The 24,370-nt window shown below is 35.7% G+C and overlaps 2 protein-coding genes across 5 annotated transcripts; both read left to right on the top strand.

The window, feature by feature from the left end:
• The first annotated feature begins 280 nt into the window (after positions 1 to 280).
• On the top strand, positions 281 to 10,956 carry LOC132142002 (testis-specific gene 10 protein-like). Of its 3 annotated transcripts, none has more exons than XM_059551649.1 (18): positions 281 to 346; positions 1,007 to 1,095; positions 1,218 to 1,324; positions 1,411 to 1,566; positions 2,657 to 2,836; positions 3,093 to 3,170; positions 4,103 to 4,254; positions 4,382 to 4,497; positions 5,034 to 5,188; positions 5,383 to 5,438; positions 7,422 to 7,590; positions 7,672 to 7,782; positions 7,877 to 8,062; positions 8,282 to 8,449; positions 9,826 to 10,028; positions 10,134 to 10,238; positions 10,406 to 10,588; positions 10,715 to 10,956. In XM_059551649.1, exons 3-18 carry the CDS (start codon positions 1,244 to 1,246, stop codon positions 10,743 to 10,745), a joined length of 2,130 nt encoding a protein of 709 aa, XP_059407632.1. In that variant the 5' UTR covers positions 281 to 346; positions 1,007 to 1,095; positions 1,218 to 1,243; the 3' UTR covers positions 10,746 to 10,956. The 3 variants fall into 3 exon arrangements, with proteins under 3 accessions (XP_059407632.1, XP_059407633.1, XP_059407631.1); XM_059551650.1 differs by having other exon boundaries at positions 284 to 346; positions 1,198 to 1,324; XM_059551648.1 differs by having other exon boundaries at positions 284 to 346; positions 1,191 to 1,324.
• A 364-nt stretch (positions 10,957 to 11,320) lies between these two features.
• LOC132142709 (capping protein-inhibiting regulator of actin dynamics-like) lies at positions 11,321 to 24,102 on the top strand. Of its 2 annotated transcripts, none has more exons than XM_059552782.1 (11): positions 11,321 to 11,377; positions 17,641 to 17,705; positions 18,038 to 18,194; positions 18,279 to 18,408; positions 18,575 to 18,736; positions 18,870 to 18,923; positions 19,012 to 19,236; positions 20,803 to 22,000; positions 22,960 to 23,264; positions 23,596 to 23,674; positions 23,795 to 24,102. In XM_059552782.1, exons 1-11 carry the CDS (start codon positions 11,325 to 11,327, stop codon positions 23,932 to 23,934), a joined length of 2,568 nt encoding a protein of 855 aa, XP_059408765.1. In that variant the 5' UTR covers positions 11,321 to 11,324; the 3' UTR covers positions 23,935 to 24,102. The 2 variants fall into 2 exon arrangements, with proteins under 2 accessions (XP_059408765.1, XP_059408766.1); XM_059552783.1 differs by lacking the exon at positions 11,321 to 11,377 and adding an exon at positions 12,443 to 12,508.
• The last annotated feature ends 268 nt before the right edge of the window (positions 24,103 to 24,370 follow it).

The following is a 24,370-nucleotide window of genomic DNA, read 5'->3' as shown; positions in this document are numbered from 1 at the left end:
TATTTCAACCATTATAGATATACCATTTTCTCACACAATACTTATGTTTTGTTGCCGTATTCCGTATTTGTATATTTATTTCGTCTGGTTCCCCTTCGCTGCTTCATCTCAACTTCAAAACTACTGAACATGAGCGTTCACAACCTGTAGTCAAGGCAACGGACGCAAACGGAAAAAGGAACTTTAGGGATGGGTCGGCGTCTCTCTGATGGTCTCGACTGACAGTTATATGCTGTGTTGTGATTGGTCAATGTTGATGTTTATCCCTCCTCTGGGTGAAGAGCTTTAACGTGTTGAGATTTTCTTCAACACACTCGTTTATCATTTGCCAGAACCACTACAAGAGGTAACACAAGCTAACTTACACAAACAATGCGTTGTCTTCTGAGTTGTCTTTCATGAAAGCAGAATGTACTTGCAGCATTTGCGAGGTTCAAATTTACAGTTATATTTTTTCCGTGTGAATGATTTCATGTGCCAGTGTAACTTTACAAACACATTAGTGTCAGTGCCAAGCATACTTACTTTTAGTCAATGTTGGGACTTGTAACAATTATCAATAATCATTAAAACGGTAAAATACGTAATAATGTTATACATAATGGTCTTAAAATGTAATTGTGGCACGAGACGCATTTTCAGTGACGTGAAAAACGTAGTATCTCAGTTGCTATGACAACCTGCGTCGGCGTTGGCATTTTTATACATTTTGCTTGATCAAACTTGTTTTTAATGAGTCGAATAAAGACGTTTCTGTATAAACAGTCATGCTTTAATGAAATGTATAGCTCTCAATACCCATTAAAGTGTTTAATTAATGAGAATTAAGTGACTTTACAAAATAAATGTTTTCTTAAAGGACCCAAAATAGAGCACAAACTAATGTCAAAGTCATTTCTCTGCTAATGTCTGGTTAAACATTTAATTTAGTAAACTGAATTGCGAGACATAGGATGCCCCAAAGATGGCATTTTACGCTGTTGCATTGAATATAAATTTTTTATAGGTTGTAGTTACGTAGTAGATCCAGCAGGTGGCACCAGAAACCGTCAAACCTGGATCATGGAGCCTGAACTCTGTGAATAGGAGGTTTAGGTGAGTTTTGAGCCAGAAATGAAAGAATAATGTTTAAAACAACCATCTCCAAATGTTCATGTTCATGTTCTTCACATTTACAGTTGTCTATACAGTTGGTAGATTATTTCTCTATTTCTCAGCTGACGAGGCCGAGGCACTGAGAAGGATGCTGAGGGCTCGTCGCTCTACCAGCCCTATCAAGGGGGCGTCTACCAACTGCAGTCCCACCAGACACGCACCTGTTAAAGTACTAACAAGCCATCAGTGCATTCATATCAGTGAGATTTCTTTTCATTCTACTAATTCCTTTTTTATGTGTCTCTATTTTTAAAGGGTGGCACGTACGATTCAGAGGTAATGAGGGTGTTACGAGAAAGAGATGAACTGCAAAACATGTTGGAGAAACAAGAGCGGCACCTCTCAGAGATCCAGGCCAATGTTAAAGTGCTCACAGCTGAACGGGACAAGACCAGAATGCACTACCAGCAGGTAGACAGTGCCAAACCTCCCAGAATTCTTCAGACAGGTTGTTGTGTTCATTTTGGGCGTAACACACTCATCGTATTAAAAAAAAATAAAAAATAAAAAATAAAAAACTCACATGGTTAATTCTGAGTGACTGATATTTAACTTCATGTTAACTTTCAATTTCATGTTACTGAGGAAAGAAGAATAAAAGATTTTATAAAATTATTTTTTCATGATTCAGATATCATAACGTATCATTTACACAATATATATTTTTTAACCACATGTATCAAATTTGTTTTGGTCATATTATTATATTTATATATATTCTATATAGCTATATATTTATTAGTAGTATTACTTGCTAAATTATATATTGTTTTATTTGTTTTAGCTTCATTACAATAACGGTATACAGTGAAAATTATTTAATTTGATATTAATTAAAATATAAAATTTATATAAAACATTAATAACTTAATATTGTAGCATACTATTTTAAGTTCATGCATAAAATTAGTTTTGATCAAATTGAGTATATAATTAAGGATACATAAAGATTTATATAAATAAATAATATAAATATTAGTAGTATAATTTGCCAGATAATATCTGAAGCATTTGTTTAGTCTTCACTACAACGACAGTACAACAGTTATTAATACACCAACAGTGTAATTATATAACAATATTTTGCATTGACTTTTGCATTCTACTGGTCAAATTATTGTATTTATAGTGTAATAGTAGTATTATTTGCCAGATTATATTTTAATACAGTAAAAATAATTATTAAATTTTATGTAGATTAAAATATTAAATTACTAAAAAATATTTATTTAATATTTTAGCGTAATAGTTTTTAGTACATGCATCAAATTTGTTCTAAACAAATGAATATATATTTGGATATTTTATATAAATATATGTAATATAAATACATATATAATCATTTAATTTTGGAAACTTTTAATTTTTAATTATTTTCACACCTTATTATTTTTTTATATATATTTTCCTTACCTGGAAAGAAAGCACTTGGCAATATAGCGCCAGTATTTCACCCAACTATGTGACTTCAGAGTCAGATGTGCTCTGTCTCCCCCTGCAGGCTCAAGAGGAGATAGCAGCTCTACGACGGGAGGTCATGATGTCAAAGGCCTCACGAGGGCCCAAGAGCAGTGTGACCGCTCAGAGCATCCTGAAACGAGTGGAGGCCGAACGGGAAGAGGCCACAACAGACCTCAACCGCATGACCACAGAAAGAGACAGTCTTAAAGAGAGACTCAAGGTATGAGAAACAGCCTGAGTACACTGGCTATACATGTGCTGTATCACATTTGTATGCATTCATGTTTGCTTGTATCCATTTTATGAAGATGTTATATAGGAGTACTAAAGGAAAATCACTTACGTGCTAGAGTACAGTAATAAATTGAGTCATCTCACTGGGGAGCAGAGCGATAATGCCAGGAGAGAGGTGTGCTTTTTTTAGCCTGCTGAGTGTATGTGTGCATGTGTTCCCTTTGAACTGCACGTCGCTTCAGATCTCTCAGGAGACAGCCATCAGCGAGAGAGCTCACCTGGAGCAGAGGGTGGAGGACCTGCAGGTTGCTGTATTCACAGTAAGAGCTCTGTATTATTTATAGACTCCCATGAAACAGTGACGACAGCTTAAGATTGAACATAATATACTCACTATATTTCGCAGCAAAGCAAAATCACAAATGAGATCTCAGTTGTTGCTCAATTATACAAATGGGGATGTATTAAGGCTGTAAAGGCTGGTTATTAAAAATTTGTTTTTTTTAGAACAGTTACTGAACCTTTTTTAAAGTTTGCATATGTGTTTGATACATCAGGCTTTTATAGAGCTCATTATTGAGGAGGAAAAAGCACCTTTTATCCAGATGTTGTTATTTTTATGACCAAAAAGGAAGATGAAATTCTGAAAGCTTGTAATGTAAATCAGTGAGGTTTTTATAGCAGCATAAACAGGCTACTCACATAAAAGATAAATACTTTAGACATCAGTTTTCACTCCAATAATATATTTTATTATGATGATATTTAAATTGCACAAAATATTGTTGGGGATAAAACCTATAATGCAATGCAATACAAATATGACTGATGACTTTGATACTTAAGGTGATGATACATGGGGAAACGTTTTTTTGAGCAGTGTTGCTTGGGCACTTATCCATTGAGGATGGGCATTTTATATTTACATTTTTATCAAATTCTATAAATGATGTGTCTGAACTTCTATCCACATTTATTTATGGCTCTTTGTTCTTTCTGTATATCAACATTTCTTTGTTTCTATCAAGTCAGAATGGATACTTGAGATGAAACTTAAGTGTAATATGTGCATTACGAAAACTCTGATAAATACAGATTTCCACTGGGCTCTCCTAAAGAAAATCATGTTGATAGTACCATAGTATAACATAATATACTATACTGTATCATTTTATACTATACTATAAACTGTAGTTATTTTCATGCAGAGTGATTGTTATGGCCTAGTGTCATTGTTTTGTGTGTGTCCCAGCTGGAGCAGGAGCGGGGGGAACAGAAAAGCAGACACGCTCAGATGAGGGAGACAATGTTGAGTCTGGAGGAGGAAGTTCAAATACTTGGGCGAAAACTCAACACCAGTGAGGAAGAGCTCAGCCACCTCAGAAATGAGTGCAGCAGCCGCAGGTACACCAGCAATCAAAAATAACAAGATGTGTCCAGATTTCAATCCTGAAAGTAGGTTTAAAGTTTGTGTGTGTGTGTGTGTAATGCTGTCATTGTTCATTTATTTTTGTGTGTGTGTGTACACCAGAGTGGCAAATAATCAGTTGGAAATATCTCTGAGTGAGAATCAGCGTAGACTAACCAGCAGGATTGGAGAGCTACAAAACACTCAGGAGAGGAATAAAATGCTGGATGAGAAGAACGGTGAGAAAGCCAGAAAATACCTTTAATCTGTGCTGTTATTAATCAGTAGATATCAGGAGAAAATATGCCAGAGCTATGGGAAGAACAAAAATATACAATACCATTCAAAAGTTTCAATTTGTTTTAGAGAAATTATTACTTTTATTAATCAGGGAAATGTCGTTATTTTAAACGTTCTATTCATTAAAGAATAAAAAAAAAATACACTACGGTTTCCACAAAAATATTAAGCATCACAGCTGCTTTCAGTTTTGATTATAATAAGAAATGTTTCTTGAGCAACAAATCAGAATATTAGAATGATTTCTGAAGGATCATGTGACGTAATGATGCTGAAAAATATTTGATCAAATAAATGATCTTGGTAAGTATAAGAGACTTCTTTCAAAAGCATTACAAAATGTTTCTGAGCCCAAACATTTGAATGGTAGTGTGTTAATGAATGTTTTGAATTAATCAGTTTGACAGCTGCAATAATTGTAGTGTTTAAGGAATATATGTGTATAACTGCATCACGTTTCCTTTGTGTGTTTCAGACTATCTCCTGTGGCAGGTGACTGCTATTCAAGAGGAGATGAACACACTGCGGGGTACAGTTTCAGAGCTGGAGCAGCACAGAGTCTCGCTGCAGGAACAACTGGAGAAAAAGACAGATCTGCTCAGCACAGCAAATGACCAGCTAGGTGAAAAGGTACTACCTTTACAATTACACACTAAAACAAATACTTTTGGTTGTATATTACATTTTCTTGCTTTCCAGTTTGTTAGTACACATTTTCTGTAAAGTTGCTTTGCAATGATTTGTATTGTAAAAAGCGCTATACAAACAAACTTGAATTGAATGGAATTGAACTTGGTGTCAAGTTTAGTTATTTGTTTTTTAAGGAGAAAACCATTAGGAGCTTGAAACTGAGAACTGAGGATTTTGAGACAACTCTAATGTAAGTTCTCTATTAATTTTTACAGTTTAACAAACAGTCATGTGTAGTGATTGTATAGCATGTGATGAATGATTCTTTAAAATTTTTAAAGAGACTTAACTACAATTCTGTATAAAATAAAGCTTACTGTATTATTTTCTTTTCCTTACACAGTGTGTTATGTTCACCATCCAGGTATAAGAATAATGCTAATGTTGATGTATCATAATTAGACTATACAGTAGTATACAGGTCAAATGTTTATTTATTTTAATTTTCATGATTATAAACTGACAACTAAGGAAAATCCCAAATTCAGTATCTCAGAGCATTAGAATATTGTGAAAAGGTTCAATACTGAAGACACCTGGTGCCACACTCTAATCAGTAAATTAACTCAAAACACCTGCATAGGCCTTTAAATGGTCTCTCAGTATAGTTCTGTAGGCTACACAATCACAATCACACAATCACAATCAAATTTACTGGGGAAGACTGCTGACTTGACAGTTGTCCAAAAGACGACCATTGACACCTTGCACAAAGAGGGCAAGACCCAAAAGGTCATTGCAAAAGAGGCTGGCTATTAATAGATGCGAAGAGAAGGAAAAGTATACAAGCAATAGGGATAACCACACCCTAAAGAGGATTGTGAAACAAAACCGATTTAAAAATTTGGGGGAGATTCACAAAGAGTGGACTGCAGCTGGAGTCAGTGCTTCAAGAATCACTACGCACAGACGTATGGAAGACATGGGTTTCAGCTGTCACATTGCTGCAGTAATTCAGGCAAAAGGAGCCCCAACTAAGTTTTGAGTGCTGTACATGCTCATACTTTTCATGTTCATACTTTTCAGTTGGCCAAGATTTCTAAAAATCCTTTCTTTGTATTGGTCTTGAGTTATATTCTAATTTTCTGAGATACTTCTTTTTTTGGGATTTTCATTAGTTGTCAGTTATAATCATCAAAATTAAAAGAAATAAACATTTGAAATGTGTAATGAATGAATATAATATACAAGTTTCACTTTTTGAATGGAATTAGTGAAATCAACTTTCTGATTATATTCTAATTATGTGACCAGCACATGTATAGTCATAGTTGTTTTTGAGTCTAGTTCATGCTTACTATTTGTTGTGCATTATCAGACAGGTAATATATTCTCTGGAATATTTGATTCTGTTTGGTCACTTTCAGCATTGAAGAGTGAAAGCTTCACCCTTTATGGGTTTATTTTTCTACAATAACAAGCTGGCTTTACATTATCCCTCACATAGTCACATGGGCTCAAAATTTATGATGAGTGGTTTTGTGTAGTTTTTTTTAATATACAGTACATGAACGTTTAGATGCTTTGGGTCAGTAATATTTATTTATGTTATTTGAGAAGTCTCTTATGCTCACCAAGGCTGCATTTGCATTTGACCAAAAACACAGATAAAAACTGTAATGTTGTGAAATATTATAGAGATTTTTTTTTCTATTTTAATACTTCTTGTAACGCAATTAATTCCTGTGATGGCAAAACAAAAACTTCAGCAACATTACTCTAGTCTTCAGTGTCACACGATCCTTCAGAAATCATTCTAATATGGTGAAGAAATATTTCTGTTGAAAACAGTAGTTTTGCTGCTAAATATTGTTTGTGGAAACATGATACATTTTTCATGATTCTATGATTCGAAAGTTTAAAAGAACAGTATTTACTGTCACTTTTAATCAATTTAATTGAATGTGTCCTTGTTAAATAAAAGTATTCATTTCATGAATTCATTTTGAATGGTAGTGCAGTTTCCTCTTTGTTTGTAATACAGGAATATTTAGAGGATATAAACCGGCATTTGTAGCTTTGAGTACTTGAGTGTATGTGATGTATTAGTATTCAATAAGACTATTACATCCTAAAAATGTAACATGCTGTATTTCCTTAAATCACTTTTGACAGTGATTTATGAGTGACTATGAAAATTAGTGGTGATGATGATGTGACTTCCTGTCTACAGAGCTCTGAAGGAGACCGTAGCTGGCAGAGAAAGAGAGCTGGATTTTCTGAGGAGGAAGCTGTCAGACTGTGAAAACGAGATGGGCACACTGATGAAAGTCAAAGATGCCACATTGCACGAGAACGGCCAGCTGAGGAAAAACCTTGACAAAGCATGTCTGGAGAATCAGGTACTGTACCAAACTGTTTTATGCAAATTCATTGCAATAGATAAGGTAACAAGATCTCCAACTTTCTATATTTCTTGTCAGACTCTACAGCTCAAGCTCGATGAAGCTATTGAGGAAATAGAAGACTTGCAGGAAAAAGTACAAGTTTACATTGCTGACATCTCACGCACTGAAGATATGTTGTCTGCTAAGGTGGAGTCATTTAAACAAAAAAAGGCTGTTAAAACTGATGACAAGCATGTTCTGTGTAGTGTGTTCTTGATGGTTCTTGTTTGTTGCTCTTTAGGAGCGTGAGTGCAGAGAACTGCAAGAGTCTCAAAGGAAAGTGTCACTTCAGGTGGAAAGCTGGGAGGTGCAGGCCAGACATGCTGAAACCACTGTCACTGAACTCCGTCTTGAGCTTCACAACTCAAACTTAGAGATCCTTCGACTTAAAGAAAGAGCAGACAGCCTGGAGAGCAGTCTGCAACAGGTCACTTGGCCATCATGATGTTGGTATTGGTTAATATGCAGGAGATATCTCAACTCAGCCCAGATGCTTACTACAAGACTGAAGCTCATCAAGTCTTTGAAGCCTCATATTGTAGCAAACCCATACAGTGTGTCTGTAGCTAATGTTCTTCAGACTGGTAGTGAACTTGGCTTTAGTTAAATCAATCTCTCATAAATTGTTGTTTGTTGCTGTGTCCAGGCACTTAGTGCAGAGCGTAGCTGTACTAGTGAGCTGTCTCAGCTTAACCGAAAGATGATTCACATGGAGGAAGATCTGAGTCAGGCCCAGGCTGAATGCACACAGGTGCACACTGACCTAGAAAAAACACGAGAGCTCTGCGTCAAGCTGGAAACCAGAAAAGAAGCTGTGAGTGCTTAAATTGGTTTATAACAAGTAATTTTTTTGTATATTACCTACTTGATGTCAGGGCAACAAGTATAACTGTAGGATTACAACACTTTCGCATGGTTTTGTTTGCTATTCATTAAGTTTGGCTTTTTTACTTGAACCCTCAATTCCCAGCTCTGGAGGCCGATGCCTTATCCATTAGGCCACTTGATGTTTGCTATTTATTATTTTGAGCTTTCTGCAGAAGCACAATGCAATTTAGAAAGAGTTTATTTTTGACAAATTACCATATAATTTGCACAGCTTTTCAAACACAACCCAGGTGGGACTCGAACCCACAATTCCCAGCTCCGGGGGCTGATGCCTTATCCATTAGGCCACTGGGTCACATGCTCACTGGGTGTTTGCTATTTATTAATTTGAGCTTTTTGCAGAATCACAATGCACATTAGAAATATTTTTTTTTTTAAACAAATGACCATATAATTAGTGCAGCTTTTCAAACATTATCCAACGAGTGACTCGAACCCACAATTCCCAGCTCCAGAGGCTGATGCCTTATCCATTAGGCCACTGAGTCACTTGTTTGCTTGGTTTTTGCTATTTATTAATTTGAGCTTTTTTTTTTTTAAACAAATTACCATGTAACTTGTGCAGCTTTTCAAACACAACCCAGGTGGGACTCGAAACCAAATTTCCCACCTCCAGAGGCTGATGCCTTATCCATTAGCCCACTGGGTCACATGCTCCTTTGTTGTTTGCTATTTATTAATTTGAGCTTTTTGCAGAATCACAATACACATTAGAAGGGTATTTCTTAAAAACAAATTACCATTTAATTTTTCCAGCTTTTCAACAACACAACCCAGGTGGGACTCTAACCCACAATTCCCAGCTTTGGAGGTTGATGTCTTATCCATTAGGCCACTAGGTCCATTGTCATTTGTTCACTAATGATTAATTTGATCGTTTTGCAGGAACACAATGCAAATTAGAAAGTAGGTTTTTTTTGACAAAAATCCTCACAGAATATGTGCAGCATTTCAAACACAACCCAGGTGTGACTTCAACGCACAGTTCTCAGCTCCAGAGGCTGATGCCTTATCCATTTTGCCACTGGGTCACTTGCTGTTTGTTGTTTATTAATTTGAGCTTTCTGCAATAGCACAATGCAATTTAGAAGGAGTTTTTTTTTTTTTTTTTTTTTTTTACAAATTACCATATAATTTGAACAGCTTTTAAAACACAACCAAGGTGGAACTAGAATCCATAATTCCCAGCTCCAGAGGCTGATGCCTTATCCATTAGGCCACTGGGTCACATGCTGTCCACAAAATGAAATATAACTGAAATGTAAATAAATCACATAAATGTCTATGTGCTTATACATACAGGTGCAGAGTGAGCTGGAATCATGCCACTCTGAGATTGAGCTGTTACAGAAGCAGCTGGCCAGTGAACGTCTGTGTGTTCAGACTTTGGAGAGCCTGCTGGTGTCTTCACGAGAAAAGGAACTACAGAGGCAGCTCACCTCTCAGGAAAGACAGACCGAAATACAAATTCTCAAGGACAAACTCAGCATGGCTGACAGCAAAGTGTGAGTTTAGCACATACACATATGACATTTCATAGAGCACAGCAGCTGTTTTTGTCTTTCCCTCTGTCTTCTTCTCCCACTTACTGTCTTCTTCCCTGTCTCTAGGAGTTCTCAGAGTAGGGAAATGGCTCAGCTAAGGACACGATCAACCCAGATGGAAGCAGATCTTGATATGACCAAGAGACACCTGTCCACTGAGCGCTTTGAACGGTAAGACACAAACCTTGAAGGGTTCAGTTCAGCCAAAAAGGAAAAACCTGTCATTTACTCATTCTCATGTTGTTCCAGTTCCATTACTGAATTTATTTATTTATTTAATTATTTGTGGTCTGAACAGTAAAGACTAAGGATTTGAATGTCCTGTCCATGTTAATCAGGGAGCGTGCAGTACAGGAGCTGCATAGGCAAGGTCTCTCAGCTATTTCTCCTGTCCTCTCCTCCACTATGCGCTCCTTGTCCACTTCCCATCATCGCTCTCTGAGTCCTCACAGATCATGGTCTCCAGAACGTTCTCATCAAAGCCCACCTGACCCACTGCTTGTGCCACATTACCCTGGCAGGTGCGCAACAGTCATAGATATGTCATTCTAGGTTTAAATGAGTAGTAAATGGAAGTGCTGATTGCTTTGTTCTGTTTATTTTGTGCATTAATTTATAACACTTTATATCTATTTATTCTTTAACAGGAGTCTGACTTTCAGGGACTTTTATGACTGAGAAGATCTCAATACTCCAGTTTTGCTGGCGTCATACATTCATATCATCTGCTTATATCCTGAATTCTTGAAGACCATCAGTAGGCTCTGATCTCTGATTTCAATAAATCAAATGTTTACCATGATTTCTGTTTTGCTAAAAATGACATTGACATTTATTTTTTTTTGTATGGTACAAGTTGTCAGTCCTCTTGAATAAAAATCTCCATGTTTCTGTGTTGGGATGGGATGTGTTTCTCCGTATTTTACTCCTAGACTACTTATTTATTAGTTAATTTAGTTTTTATTTTGTCATTGATATAATATTTTTTTTTTCTTTTTGTATTTAGATTTTTTGTTTTCCCCTTATCTTTATTTTTGTATTATTTATTTAGTAATGGTAATCTTCCTCATTATAATCGCTACACTTGACTGAAAAACATAAATAAAGGACAAACAGAAAAGCAAACGCTAACCAGTGTAATGCTCAATAGAAGAGGCGCACCTGTCCGCTTCAGCACGCCACGTGTGCCGTCATCACGTGGGTGTGGCCAATCACGTGCGCTCACTAGTTTCATTCAGTCTCCTGGGCTGCGCGAGTATGACGGATGATCTATGCGCAGGTGCGCGCTTCTGCATCTTCATTTCGCAGAGGTAAGAAAACAATAAATGATTCTACTGCAATTATATTTCTTTTCATATTTATCTTCTGCACAGAAAATATCTATCTAATGACATCACTGAATCAACAGTTAACTGACTGTAACTGGAAAATTGACAGTTTACTATTGTCCTCCTACATTATTAACACACTATTTTCCTGATTAACACCATAAAGCTGCTTCGACTATCTGTATTGTACTGTATAAATAAAGTTGACTTGACTATCTATCTATCTATCTATCTATCTATCTATCTATCTATCTATCTATCTATCTATCTATCTATCTATCTATCTATCTATCTATCTATCTATCTATCTATCTGCCTGTCTATATTGTAAAATACACTTTCAAAGCAATTTTAATTTTATGCTGATGTTTTTCTCTAAGAAGAATGAGATAAAACATTTGAGAAGGTAAAGTTGAAGAACAAGGCCACCATCAGATAGAAAATTTGCAACTTTTTGGAAATTTGGAAAGAAATGATGCTATCGGAGGCTTAATTCTACAGTTCCTGCTTTTAAGTCTGATTTTGAAACAGGTTTTGAATGAATAACTCTTTGTGCATCAGGCGCATGTTCACTGTTGATGTCAAGCAGTTATTGGGGTAGTGTGTTTAGTTAGATAGTAGATGATTATAAGTCGCATGGTTACTGTACATGGCTTGTGCAGTGCCCTTCAACTTTAATGACTTTTCCATCCAAAATAAACAGGGATGTAGATGTTTCCCACAGTATTATGTATCATAACGCTATATCAGCAACCGACAGATATATTCATGTATAATTAAAGATGCTATGTAGGCCTACATACAGTAAAATTCCTTTTGAACGGCTGTTCATCAAGGGACTGTGTTGTGATTGATCTCCTACATTTGTACTAAAACAGATGTGGGATGTTTTCTAGGAAGGGAATTCTGTGTGTAGCTCACGTTCAGGTGATTGTAATCCAAAGGTCATTTGGTTTAAAATGAAAGCAGCGATTAGGAGTGGTCAGGTATCTTCAAAACACAGTTAATGTTCAAGCAGATTAGTCACTCTCTCTGTTGAGAAGTTAATGTTTGCAGAACAAACACTGTCATGAAAGGAAAACAGATTGATCATATGGAACTTCAAGGATAAAAGTGAGTGAATAAATCTTAGTTTTTCGTAATGTTTTAGAATTATATTAAAAATACTAGTACAGGAGTGACGTTTCACTCTTTGTATCATGCCAAATATCTGTTTTCAAACCGTTCCAGACCCAAAACGTATAGTACTGTACTATAATTAATCCCTGGCTACTGTACAGTATGTTATTTTTGTTAACTTTCATAGGCTAGCATGAATTTTGGCAAACAAATGTTCTTTTTGTAACATTAATAGAATGTTTTTTCAGAGTTATTTCTTTTATATGCTCAAACGTTAGCACAAAAGTGTTATTTATGCATCATTTATGGATCTTCTCACTCACACAACGTGACGGAACATTAGAAAAAAGCTCTTAGAACATTTTTGTTAGCTGGGTACTTGTTTGATAATGTTCAGAGAACATTCAAGAGTAATTTTCCCATGATGTTTGCAAAATTATAAAATGTTCGCATAACCAAGAAACAGTGTTTTTCAGACATTTAAAAAAGCAGCATTTTTAACATTCAAATATAATGTTTTCATAACTTAATGGGAACATTATCACAACATATTGTTGGTCGCTAGTTGTTTATCAAGGGATTTTAGTGAATGCAGTGAATGTAGCACAGTGTACAAAGATGATCTCGACTTAATCTGGGTAACATGGTACTTGAATTGACTCATTCATAACTGAAGAAAAGAGAAGAGAAGAGAAAGTGCGCCGGAGTGAGAGAGATGGCATTATTGGAGCAGTCTCAGGGTGTTGGCTTACATTAGGTCAGAACAACTGGTTGCCAGCTAAAGGACATAATGTTGCCCACTTCTTTGGTTGCTCATAAAGGATTCATTTTGCGTCTTTAGGAGCAGCCTAAACTTGTTGACATTCGCAAGTTGTGTAAGCTATTGATTCAAGGCTTATGTTTGAAAAGGTCTTCTGGGAAACTCCTCCGGTGTCACCTGCACTGATTAAACGTAAGCTAACCTGTCTGAGGCAAAGAAAATGGAAAATAAATTATTTAAAATAAATAAATAAAAAAACAGCCTCTATGTCCTCATAAATCAAAACTCATGCTGCCTTCATGTGCTATCAGAAATTTCCTTATTCCTACTTTTGAAGTTGTTATTACACGTTTGTTGTGTTTGAATGCTTTGTTGTCGGATATAATAGGAATCATGGAGGATGCCAGGTAACTATGCACGACCTTAACAGCATGAGAAAGCAATTCATATGTTGTGGGAAAAATGAATAAAGTGAATACAGTGAATTTTCTGGCCTGTCCAATTTAGAAGCTCAGGTATCAAAATAATTTTATATTTAATTTGATCAAAATAACTTTAGTTTCCCAGTCATAAATACAACTTGAGAGGCAGTTTGTGTACAATTTCCAACTAGGATATTTATGATAATTCCAATCTCATGTGAAGGCAGCACTGAAGTAAATATAAGTGAGTTAAGTCAACTTTATACATCTCATATTTACACATTCACATCTCAGCATTATGCTTAGTTTTTAAATCAGCATTTTTTTTAGTGCACTCTGGGCCACTGATATGCAAATACAAAAAAAATAAATAAATAAATAAATAAATGCACCTGGGATGCTTAAACCAGCAGTTTTCACATCAGTACTGGAACAGGACAGGAAACACAACTAATTAACCAAATTACATTTTTAATCAAATTTACCTTGGCCAAGTCATTGGTAAGATTAACTAACTACACAGGGGGTGGGATGTGATTTTAACATTGCAGTAATGTAGTTATAACACAATATACATGTCTTAAAATGTCACCATGTACAGAATATAGAATATATTCACTGTAAACAGTATTTAAATAATACACATAATAACATAATAAAAATACTGTACACAAAACGTACAAGTGCATACCATTGTAATAGTTAAACACATTAAGATTCAAGTTTTTGTCTTTAGGAGACATTTGTAGCTTGGTGAAAAGCCATGGCCTAGTTTCAACTCAACCTATTCAAATTCTAAACCACTATGAATGCTCTTCCTATGATATGGTGTTCAGATCATTTTCCATTTCAGACACTGACCTGCCATTTTTCATGGCAATTATTAAATATGTCTTCTGTAACTATTAACTCTTAGGACAAAGATGCTTTAGTAAGAGCTTTTACTACAGATCGTTGAGTCTATAGAGGGAATTTTTTTTTGTTTTTTTTAGTTCAAAAAAGTTGACCAGGTCAGGAAGGTGTATGCAAATAGACAGAAAAATGAATGAATAGTTCACCTAAAATTTAAATTCTGTCATCATTAACTCAGCCTCATGCTAGTCTAAAACTGTAAGATTTTCTTTCTTCTGTGGAAAGCAAAAGGAAAAATTTAGCATTACATGTATTTTTAGAATTCAGAGCCCAGTATATACACTAATGTTCAAAGATTTGGGGTTGGTGTATTTTTTTTAAATACAGTAAAAAGTAATATTGTGAAGTATAATTACAAGTTAAAATAACAGTTTTCTTCTTAAAGATATTTAAAAATGTAATTTATCCCTGCATTAACAAAGCTGAATTTTCAGACCCCATTACTTAGCAGCCAATAAATCCATATTTCTGCTTTTAATATGTAAAACACATTGATATTCATAAATATGACCTGCAGGATGAATACGTAGAACGTCGGTCTTTGGTGCCCTAGCCTTCCTCTACTATTAGAGGAACTAGTGCGTAACATGAACGTACAGCACTTTTGTCATCCTCTGCACACTCAGAGCTACATGGCTTTATGACTATGATATTAGACAGCAAGAACAACAGGGCTTATTGGTATTTCTGTCATTAGATTGTTTGGTTAAGGACGAGGACAGTAATAGCAGGTGTGTGTGTGTGATTGTGTGTGTGTGTGTGTATGCTAACGCTCATGTCATGCACGACCATGTACGTAAAATATTGTTGGAACTGACTGCTTAAGTGTTTTATACAGCCATCTCATTATATGGTTTAAGACACACACCTTGATTTACATCAATGAAAATCAGCAGATTTCAATTTAAAATCAGCGCTGTCTCTATAAAACCTAATGCATATCTGATTTTTCCCAAATCTTTACAGTCATTTATAACGTTATAACTCATTTAAGACTACGTAGTTAAGGTAACTCGACAAAACCGCGCATTTTGACAATTGTGTGTGTTTTTGTGCATTGAAGCACTACTGGCACTGTTACATGGACTTGCCATGTGATTTTTACTCGCATTTGGCAATTGACGAGTGTTAATTTTAGGCCTTGAACACACACACACACCAGAAGACACAACAGAATAAAGTTACAGGCATGAAAAAAGACAAACTGATGTTTGTTTTTATTAGCATTGTTAGCATCATTATAATTATTCCTCATATTTGGGAATAGGGTATTAAATCCTAAGTATTAAAATTTGGTGTAATAGCACACACCCATAGTAACCACAAACACTTTAGCAACCACATAGCAATGTGTTAAAACCTCTGAAAATGACTTAAATTCTGCATAGCAATGCTATCAACCACACAGAACTAATTAGCTAGCATGGTTTAGTTTACTGATCTAAACTGTGGATTAGATACTGGGAGTGTAATGAACAAACCGACAGTAAATGTCAAGGTTGCTGTTGTACAAACACTCTGAAGAATAAATCTGAGAACTGAGGGCATGTGTGTGTGGTTAATGAATTCTAAGAGCTTGGACCAGGGCTTGGTTTCCCAGGCTGCAGGTAGACACAATCTAATATTCACCAAAACTCGTGTCACTAGGCAACTGGTGCCTGAGTGAATTACCTATTTTCTTCCCTTAGAAGTTGCTGCATTTGTATAACAAGAGGCCACTGATTATATCACAACACAAAGCAAATAAAAAGACACAGGAGTCGTTTGCACAATCTGTGGTTTGCAAGTAAGACAAACCCAACAGGATGAAACAGATGCTGTTTCATGTTTGCCAATGTAAAAGAGATAAGCACGTGACTCCCATCTTCGTCATCAATCTCGTAAGCAATAGTTTGGGTAGTGTGACATAGTAGTACACATTTACAACTAGGCTATTTACATATACATATACAAGAAGCCAAGGCTGGATTCATTTGATCAAAACATTCCAAAGAAACAGTAATATTGTGAGATATTATTACAATTTACAATAACGGATTTCTATTTTAATATAATTCACACAATCCTTTAGAAATTATTCTAAAATGCTGGTTTATTATCAGTGTTGGAAACAGTGGTGCTGTTTAATATTTTTTTGGAATCTGTTATACTTTTTCAGGATTCTTTGATGAATAAAAAGTTATAAAGAACAGTATTTATTCAAAACAGAAATCTTTACTATCACTTTTAAAAAAACAATTCTTGCTTGCTGAATGAAAATATTTATTTCATAAAAAGTAAGGAAGAAATGCTTTTCTTTTAAACTTTTTATTTATTGATAATATGATATAATATTAATATTATATTACATGATTACATGAATATTATATTAGAATAATTTCTGAAGGATCATGTGACACTAAGACTGGAGTATAGATGCTGAAAATTCAGTTTTGCGTCAAAGAAATATATTTTAAAGAATAATATAATAGAAAACCATTATTTTAAACTGCTAAAATATTTAACATTATTATTATAATATATATATATATATATATATATATATATATTTATCAAATAAGTGCAGCCTTGATGAGCATAAGAGACTCCTTAAACCACACACACACACACACACACACACACACACACACACACACACACACACACACACACACACACACACACACACACACACACACACACACACACACACACACATATACCTTTAAACTGAAAAAAGGAGCAAATCAGCTCTTTCCTTAAGGGCATAAGGGCATTGCAGAAGAAACTACCAAATACTTTGAACAGGGTTTATAACCTTTGAACACGGGAAATGATGTACTAAAGTGCAAACAGGGTGTATCAGTTACCTGTGATCATCTGATGTTTACTGCTATAAAACCAGGACATGCAGCAGACACTCCTCCACACAAATGAGCAACATTCTGGATAAAGTTTGCTTTTTAATTCCATTTGTCCAGTCTCCACACTTAAAGAGACTTATACTTCTTTCTTTTTTAAGTGAATGATAGTTATTTTCCCTTCTACTGTAGATCAGCAGATAAAAACATGGAATCCAGCTCTGGAGAAATTTACAAAAACGCAGAGGAACTCTCAGGTTTGTGAACATTCTATTGGAATACATTCACATGTTTTCTGTTTAAGGGTTTATTCACAAGAAATACTAATGAAATTGGCCACAAGAATTGTTTTTTTAAACAATACTTAGCAGTGTCTAAACTCCATTAACTCTTATGGTTATATCACTGTAACAGCAGCCATATGTTATAAGACACTAATACTAAATGACTAATGTGGAATGCTGTAAATAATATCAGTCAGATCCAAATTGGACTGGACTTTACCAGTTTACCTGCCCATGAGATCATTAATCTCTATTTCTGTAAATACATTCAATCCAATCATGCTGATTTCTGGCCTCTTCAACAGGGAGGAAGAAGTCACGCTTTAAGCAGCTGAAGACGCGTCTTTTTGGGAAACTGAAGAAAAAGGAAAGTGAAGGGCTGATTAAGCAAAGCCAGTCCGCTAGTGATATCACTGCTCCAGAGGGCATAAGGGAAGGCTACGACTCTGAAGACGAGTTTTCGTAAGTGGCTGATGTGTCCCATCAGTTTAAGGAATAAGCCATGGGAGCATCTAATAAAACAAACCTACTGAATCTGATCCGCAGGTTCCCACAGGGTTTCAGCTCCAGGGCGCTTTCCCACGATAGCATCTTCATTACTGAACAGAAACCGTCCACAGAACCAACCCGGGTTCTTTCACAAGAAAACGTTCATGGCAAAATTAAGGCCTTACAAGTAAGATAATGCTGTTCGTGAAGAGACCAAAAGCTTGCAAATCTTTTAGTTCTAAAGGCTTTAGATTGTTTGAGCTACTCTTATTATGCTCTATCAGTGTGCTTTGTTAAATTTGAATTTGAGGGGGGTTATTAAACTGCATGCGGGTCATGTTTTGTTTCGGCAGTTGAAACTACAGCAGCAGAACTTACATCTAGGTCCTCCTCCAATGTTGATTCCTGGTAAACGTATAGAGGATTCTGGAGCCACTTCAGAGGACGATGGTTTACCATGCAGTCCCCCTGAGACGTCCTTCCATGAGCGAGTGATGCAAGGAGCAGTTTACAAGGTAAAAGAACATTAGAGATATGAGTTTAGGTGAGAAAAAACATGTAGTACATACAGTCTCTAGTACTTTACTTATGTACAGTGTAAATGAATGGAATCCGAATGCCATTTCCTCACTGTATCCTGAATCTTAGAAATATCTGAGCTCTCTGAGTTTAGCAGGAACGGGAAGTGAAGAAGAGGAACAGGTATTATTCATGTATAATAATAATATATATAATAATAATTATAAAAATATTCATTATATGTGACAGCAGTAAATATTGTCTCATCCAGGGGGATCCTTTCCAGCCATCATCAAGGCCTCTATCCCCAGTCTCCAGACCGTCCCCTCAGCCAATCATCTCTCCCGTCTCTGCCTCGACCACGCCCACTGCAGGAGTTGACTTCAGTAGCCCTGCAAGTTACATGCCCAGGTTGGATAACTCAGCTGCCCGGCATCGCATGTCAGTCAAACCAAGAAACCAACGGGCCAGTACAAGGGGAAAACGAGGGCCAACGGTAAGATGAAGCTGTATGTGTAATCAGATTTTAAGAGCATGAAGTCATTGTAAAAGAATTCATCTGACACAGCTTTAACACTGGATTCATAAAAACTATATCATTCCCATTGTGATTGATGATGCTGTGCACACTGCAAGTGCTTATATTATAATTATTTACAGTTAAACACTATTAATAGTGTTTATTTGTATCCTGTAACTAAAGTAAAAAAAAAATATTTTAACATTTCAAGTCAAGTCTCATTTAAAGTAAGTTTTTTTATATATACATTATACTGTTGACTAAAACTATTAAAAATTTATATATATATACATACAGGTGCTGGTCATATAATTAGAATATCAACAATAAGTTGATTTATTTCACTAATTGCATTCAAAAAGTGAAACTTGTATATTATATTCATTCATTCATTACACACAGACTGATATATTTCAAATGTTTATTTCCCATAGGTTATCCCTATTGCTTGTACACTTTTTTCTATCACATCTTTTCCTTCCTTTCGCCTCTCTATTAATGTGCTTGGACACAGAGCTCTGTGAACAGCCAGCCTCTTTTGCAGTGACCTTTTATGTCTTGCCCTCCTTGTGCAAGGTGTCAATGGTCGTCTTTTGGACAACTGTCAAGTCAGCAGTCTTTACATTACATTACATTTATTCATTTAGCTGACGCTTTTATCCAAAGTGACTAACAATTGCTATATATGTCAGAGGTCACACGCCTCTGGAGCAACTAGGGGTTAAGTGTCTTGCTCAGGGACACATTGGTGTCTCACAGTGGATTCGAACCCGGGTCTCTCACACCAAAGGCATGTGTCTTATCCACTGCGCCAACCCCACCCCACATCCCCATGAGTAGCCTACAGAACTAGACTGAGAGACCATTTAAAGGCTTTGCAGGTGTTTTGAGTTAATTTACTGATTAGAGTGTGGCACCAGGTGTCTTCAATATTGAACCTTTTCACAATATTCTAATGCTCTGAGATACTGAATTTGGGATTTTCCTTAGTTGTCAGTTATAATCATCAAAATGAAAAGAAATAAACATTTGAAATATATCAGTCTGTGTGTAATGAATAAATATAATATACAAGTTTAACTTTTTGAATGCAATTAGTGAAATAAATCCACTTTTTGATGATATTCTAATTATATGACCAGCACCTGTATATATTAGATGAAAAACCTAAATTAAAACTAAAATAAGTTTACATTTAAAATGCATAAATTAATAAAGCTAAAATGAATTAAATCTATATAGAAATAAAAAAAGCACATGAGATAAAATCTTAAATTAAAAACTGAAAATATAAAAATGAAAGCTAATTCAAAATATTAATAAATACTATAATAGTATATAAATAATACTATAATAACTCTGATCCATTGGTATTGAATAATCTCAGACAACATGAAGCTTTGACACTACTGTTGTAAAGCCTAAATTCGACATGGTTCGAAATGGAGAACACAAAGACCACTGATCACTGATAGCTTCTGCAAAAAAGTTACAAATACTTACTAATTTTAAACAAACCAAAAAAAAAACTCTCTTTCCCAGGTATCTCTTTCTCCCAGGCATCAATCAGAAAGCATCAGTGAGTTGGATAACGTTCTGTCTGAGGAGGAAGATGATGAAACCATGACGTCCACTGAGACAGTGCACCATTGCTTGTACTCTTCTCCGACTTTGGAGCTAACAGAGAAACCCAACTCTCCTGAACCTACAGAAACGACTCCTGCAGAGTCAGCACAGGACCAGGAGGAGAACTTAAACCTTAACAGAACTGAAATCATTCTCCCATCTCTGGGTGTTGAAATCCTGAAGTCGGAAGAGTCTCTTGAAACTGAAGGGAGACTCACCACAAATCCTCTTTATTTGCAGCCTATGTCCTTTGGCTTGATCTCATCACGTCCACCATCACCTTTAGGACTTCCAGAATCTCCAACACAACAAAGAGAAATAGAGTCATTAAGAGCCCAATCACCTCTCCAGATACAAGATATAAACGTTATCCAGATTCATACAAGTGAGAATCGTGTGTCTGACAACATCCAAGGGGAATCAACATTTAGACGACATCCCGTACCTCTGCCTCACTTAAAAAAGCCCAAAATAGATATAAGTAGCCCTGCGTCTCCAAAAGGAGCTGCAGAGGCCTCAACAAAACCTTTGGAAGCTGGTGTAGAAACTGCATCTGAACTGGATAGCAGGATGCTTAACGCTGGATCCTTATTTTTAATTGCATCTGCAAAGCATCGCTCCAAAGCAACCACTGAGACAAAGCAGAATGAGGGACATTTGAAACATTTTCCAGAAATCAAGACACAACCCATCAAACCCAATCCAGAGTTACAGAAAGATGAAGAGAGAGAGACAAAACCAACAGAGCTCCAGAATCTCCTCCATCAAACGCAAGAGACAAAGAGCAGTTTTCGCAGAGAAGTACCACCTCCTATTATGTCCAAACCAATAACAGGAACCAATCCTAGGAAGGCAGATACTGCTGCAGAACATGTGGAAACAGAGGAACATGAAGACAAGAGGACTGCTTTTGGGGTGCAGCTCCGCACAACCTCTCTGTCACTAAAATATCGCTCAGATGTTTCCAAAATCAAGGATGAAACCAAACGGTACAGTTTAGAGTCTAATACAGTGAGAGCAGTCTCAGAAGAGCATGCTGGGAAAGCAGAAACTAATTCCAAGAGTAAAATACTAGATCCACAGAAACTGGACTCTTCGCTTGCTGCCCAAGAAAGTGAGTGCAAATGTTTTTCTTCTTGTTATATATGTGTTAAATTTGTTCACTCAACATATTAGTTCAAGGGACTCAAAAGAAATATAATATAAATGTTCAAGGAACTAGATAACTGAACTAGAGTTATTATTTAGCTAAAACTAAAATGAAATCATTTAATAATAATAATAATTTAATTTTATATTTTCTTTCAGCTAGTTGCCAAGGCATCATTTCTCATTTTCATTTAGTAACTTTGAACTAAAATTAAATGGAAATGAACTATATAGACATGTTAAAAGAATAATAAAATGACAAAAACACAAATGTTATTAAAACTTTGAATAAAGTCATGAATTTTGAAATTAAAATATTAAATAAATATATATGAAAATATATTGATAAGAATTTTAACCGTATCTTGATACTAAAATAACCTACCTACCTACAGTACCTAATTAAAATGTTGAAAGAGCAGATTTGTTTTAAGAATCCCTCAAAAGTGTTCTTAAATACTGTATATAGCATTCTGATTTTTCAATTTGCTAATGTGACAGTAGCATAAAACCATACAAAAGTGCACTTCAAGTAGCATTAAATGTAACTAATTGTGTTAGCATCTTCTAGTATAAAGTGAGTTTTGACTATATACTGGAAAAAAGGCTAACATACACTGTAAGAGTCTGACAACCACATACAGCAGCCATTCACTGTTTGTTTACGTGCCATTTAACAGTGGTTTTCTCTGAAATTGTTGATACTATAACATCAACTATAACAATAGATGGCCTCATTCAAAACCTTATTCAAATAACAGCACAGCCAAATCAGTCAATGAAAACACAGAGGAAACTGTAAACAAAATTTGTTGTCCAAAAGTAATCAGAGTTATGCAAATCAATCATTTCAGAGACCAAAGTGAAATATATGATTGTTCTTATATGTCCATGCTTTAATAAAAACAGAGCACTGTTTTGCAGATGGAAAAGCATCTATTCAAAATACAACAGGAGCGTGTAAAGAGGCTGTGTCTAAGCCGGGCTGGATGAGTCTAGCCAGGGAGAAGACCAAAGCATACCAGCCATTCTTGGACAGATTGGCCACAAATCAGTCACCAGCCCACCCTACATCTCCAACGGCTCCTCCTGCGCAGCCTCCCAAACCAGCCTTACAGCCTAAAACACAGCCATTGACCACCTCGCTTCATCCACTGAAAGCAGCCAGCCTACAGACCTCACAGAGACCTCCGACAAAACCAGCACCTAGTGGAACAAAAGACTGGCAGGTAACATATGACTGGAGAGTGCAGCGGGTTTCTTCTTCCTTTTATTGCTTATTCTCTACCAACTATAAAATACAGCCTTCTGAACTTCATAACTATATATTAAATAGAAATTTCAGGATATTTACACTGAAAGAAAAAAATTCTGCCAGAACCCTAAAGCACAACACAATGAAAAATCAATACCGAAAACTCCTTCATATTAAAAACAGTATTGGATCTTATATTGTAATTATATTAAATTACACAAATCTTTTGTCATTTTTCATATATAATATAATGCATCCAGAATAATATAAGAAACAATAAAATATGAATTATTTACTCTTTGCAGGACAAAGGCAGGAACAATACAGCAGAAGATGACACAAAGAAAGCAGCAAAACTCACTTCACCTAACAATACTACAGAAAGTAAAGTACTGCTTTGACTGTCATTTTTAGGTGTTTGTATTATTTTACCTCTTCAAAGATTTACCATTTGGTATTGACACTGTGTGTGTGTGTGTGTGTGTGTGTGTTCCTATGCAATAGCACTTACCGTGCCTCCAGCAGCCTCATTGTCCTCAACAGACGTCTCTCAGCAGCAGCAGCAGCTATGCTCAGACGGAGCTCAGCCGTCCTGGATGGAGCTCGCCAAGAGAAAGTCTTTAGCTTGGAGTGACAAAACTTAAGAATTGAGCTGAGAAATTCAGTGATAAATTGATAAAGTGGTGCAATACCTATTGTTACAATGAATGAATGTAATACTGTGCGTGTTTTTACATGACATATCAAGTGTGATAGATTATCGATTGTATGCTAGTAGATTATTTTTAATTAGAATTTATTTGCATTAATAAGATGTGTAGTTGAACATCTTTGTAATTTGTTGTTACATCAAAACACCTGATTTCCGAATCTGAAACAGTCATAATAAACTATGAAGTTACACAGTGTATACATATGTTTAGTAGATATAGTGGGCAAAGTCATTACATTATATAACTCTTTATCAAAGTGGCATATTAAAATACAATATTGCACAAACACTTTTCAAGCTTTGAACCTATATGAGAACATGATGCTTACACTGCCCTCTGGTGGAAGCATTATTCCTGGGCTACAAAG

Source organism: Carassius carassius, chromosome 6, assembly GCF_963082965.1.
Source record: "Carassius carassius chromosome 6, fCarCar2.1, whole genome shotgun sequence".
NCBI classification, from domain to species: Eukaryota; Metazoa; Chordata; class Actinopteri; order Cypriniformes; family Cyprinidae; genus Carassius; species Carassius carassius.
Note: the sequence above shows the minus strand (reverse complement) of the source record. Positions and strands in the feature narration are given on the sequence as shown.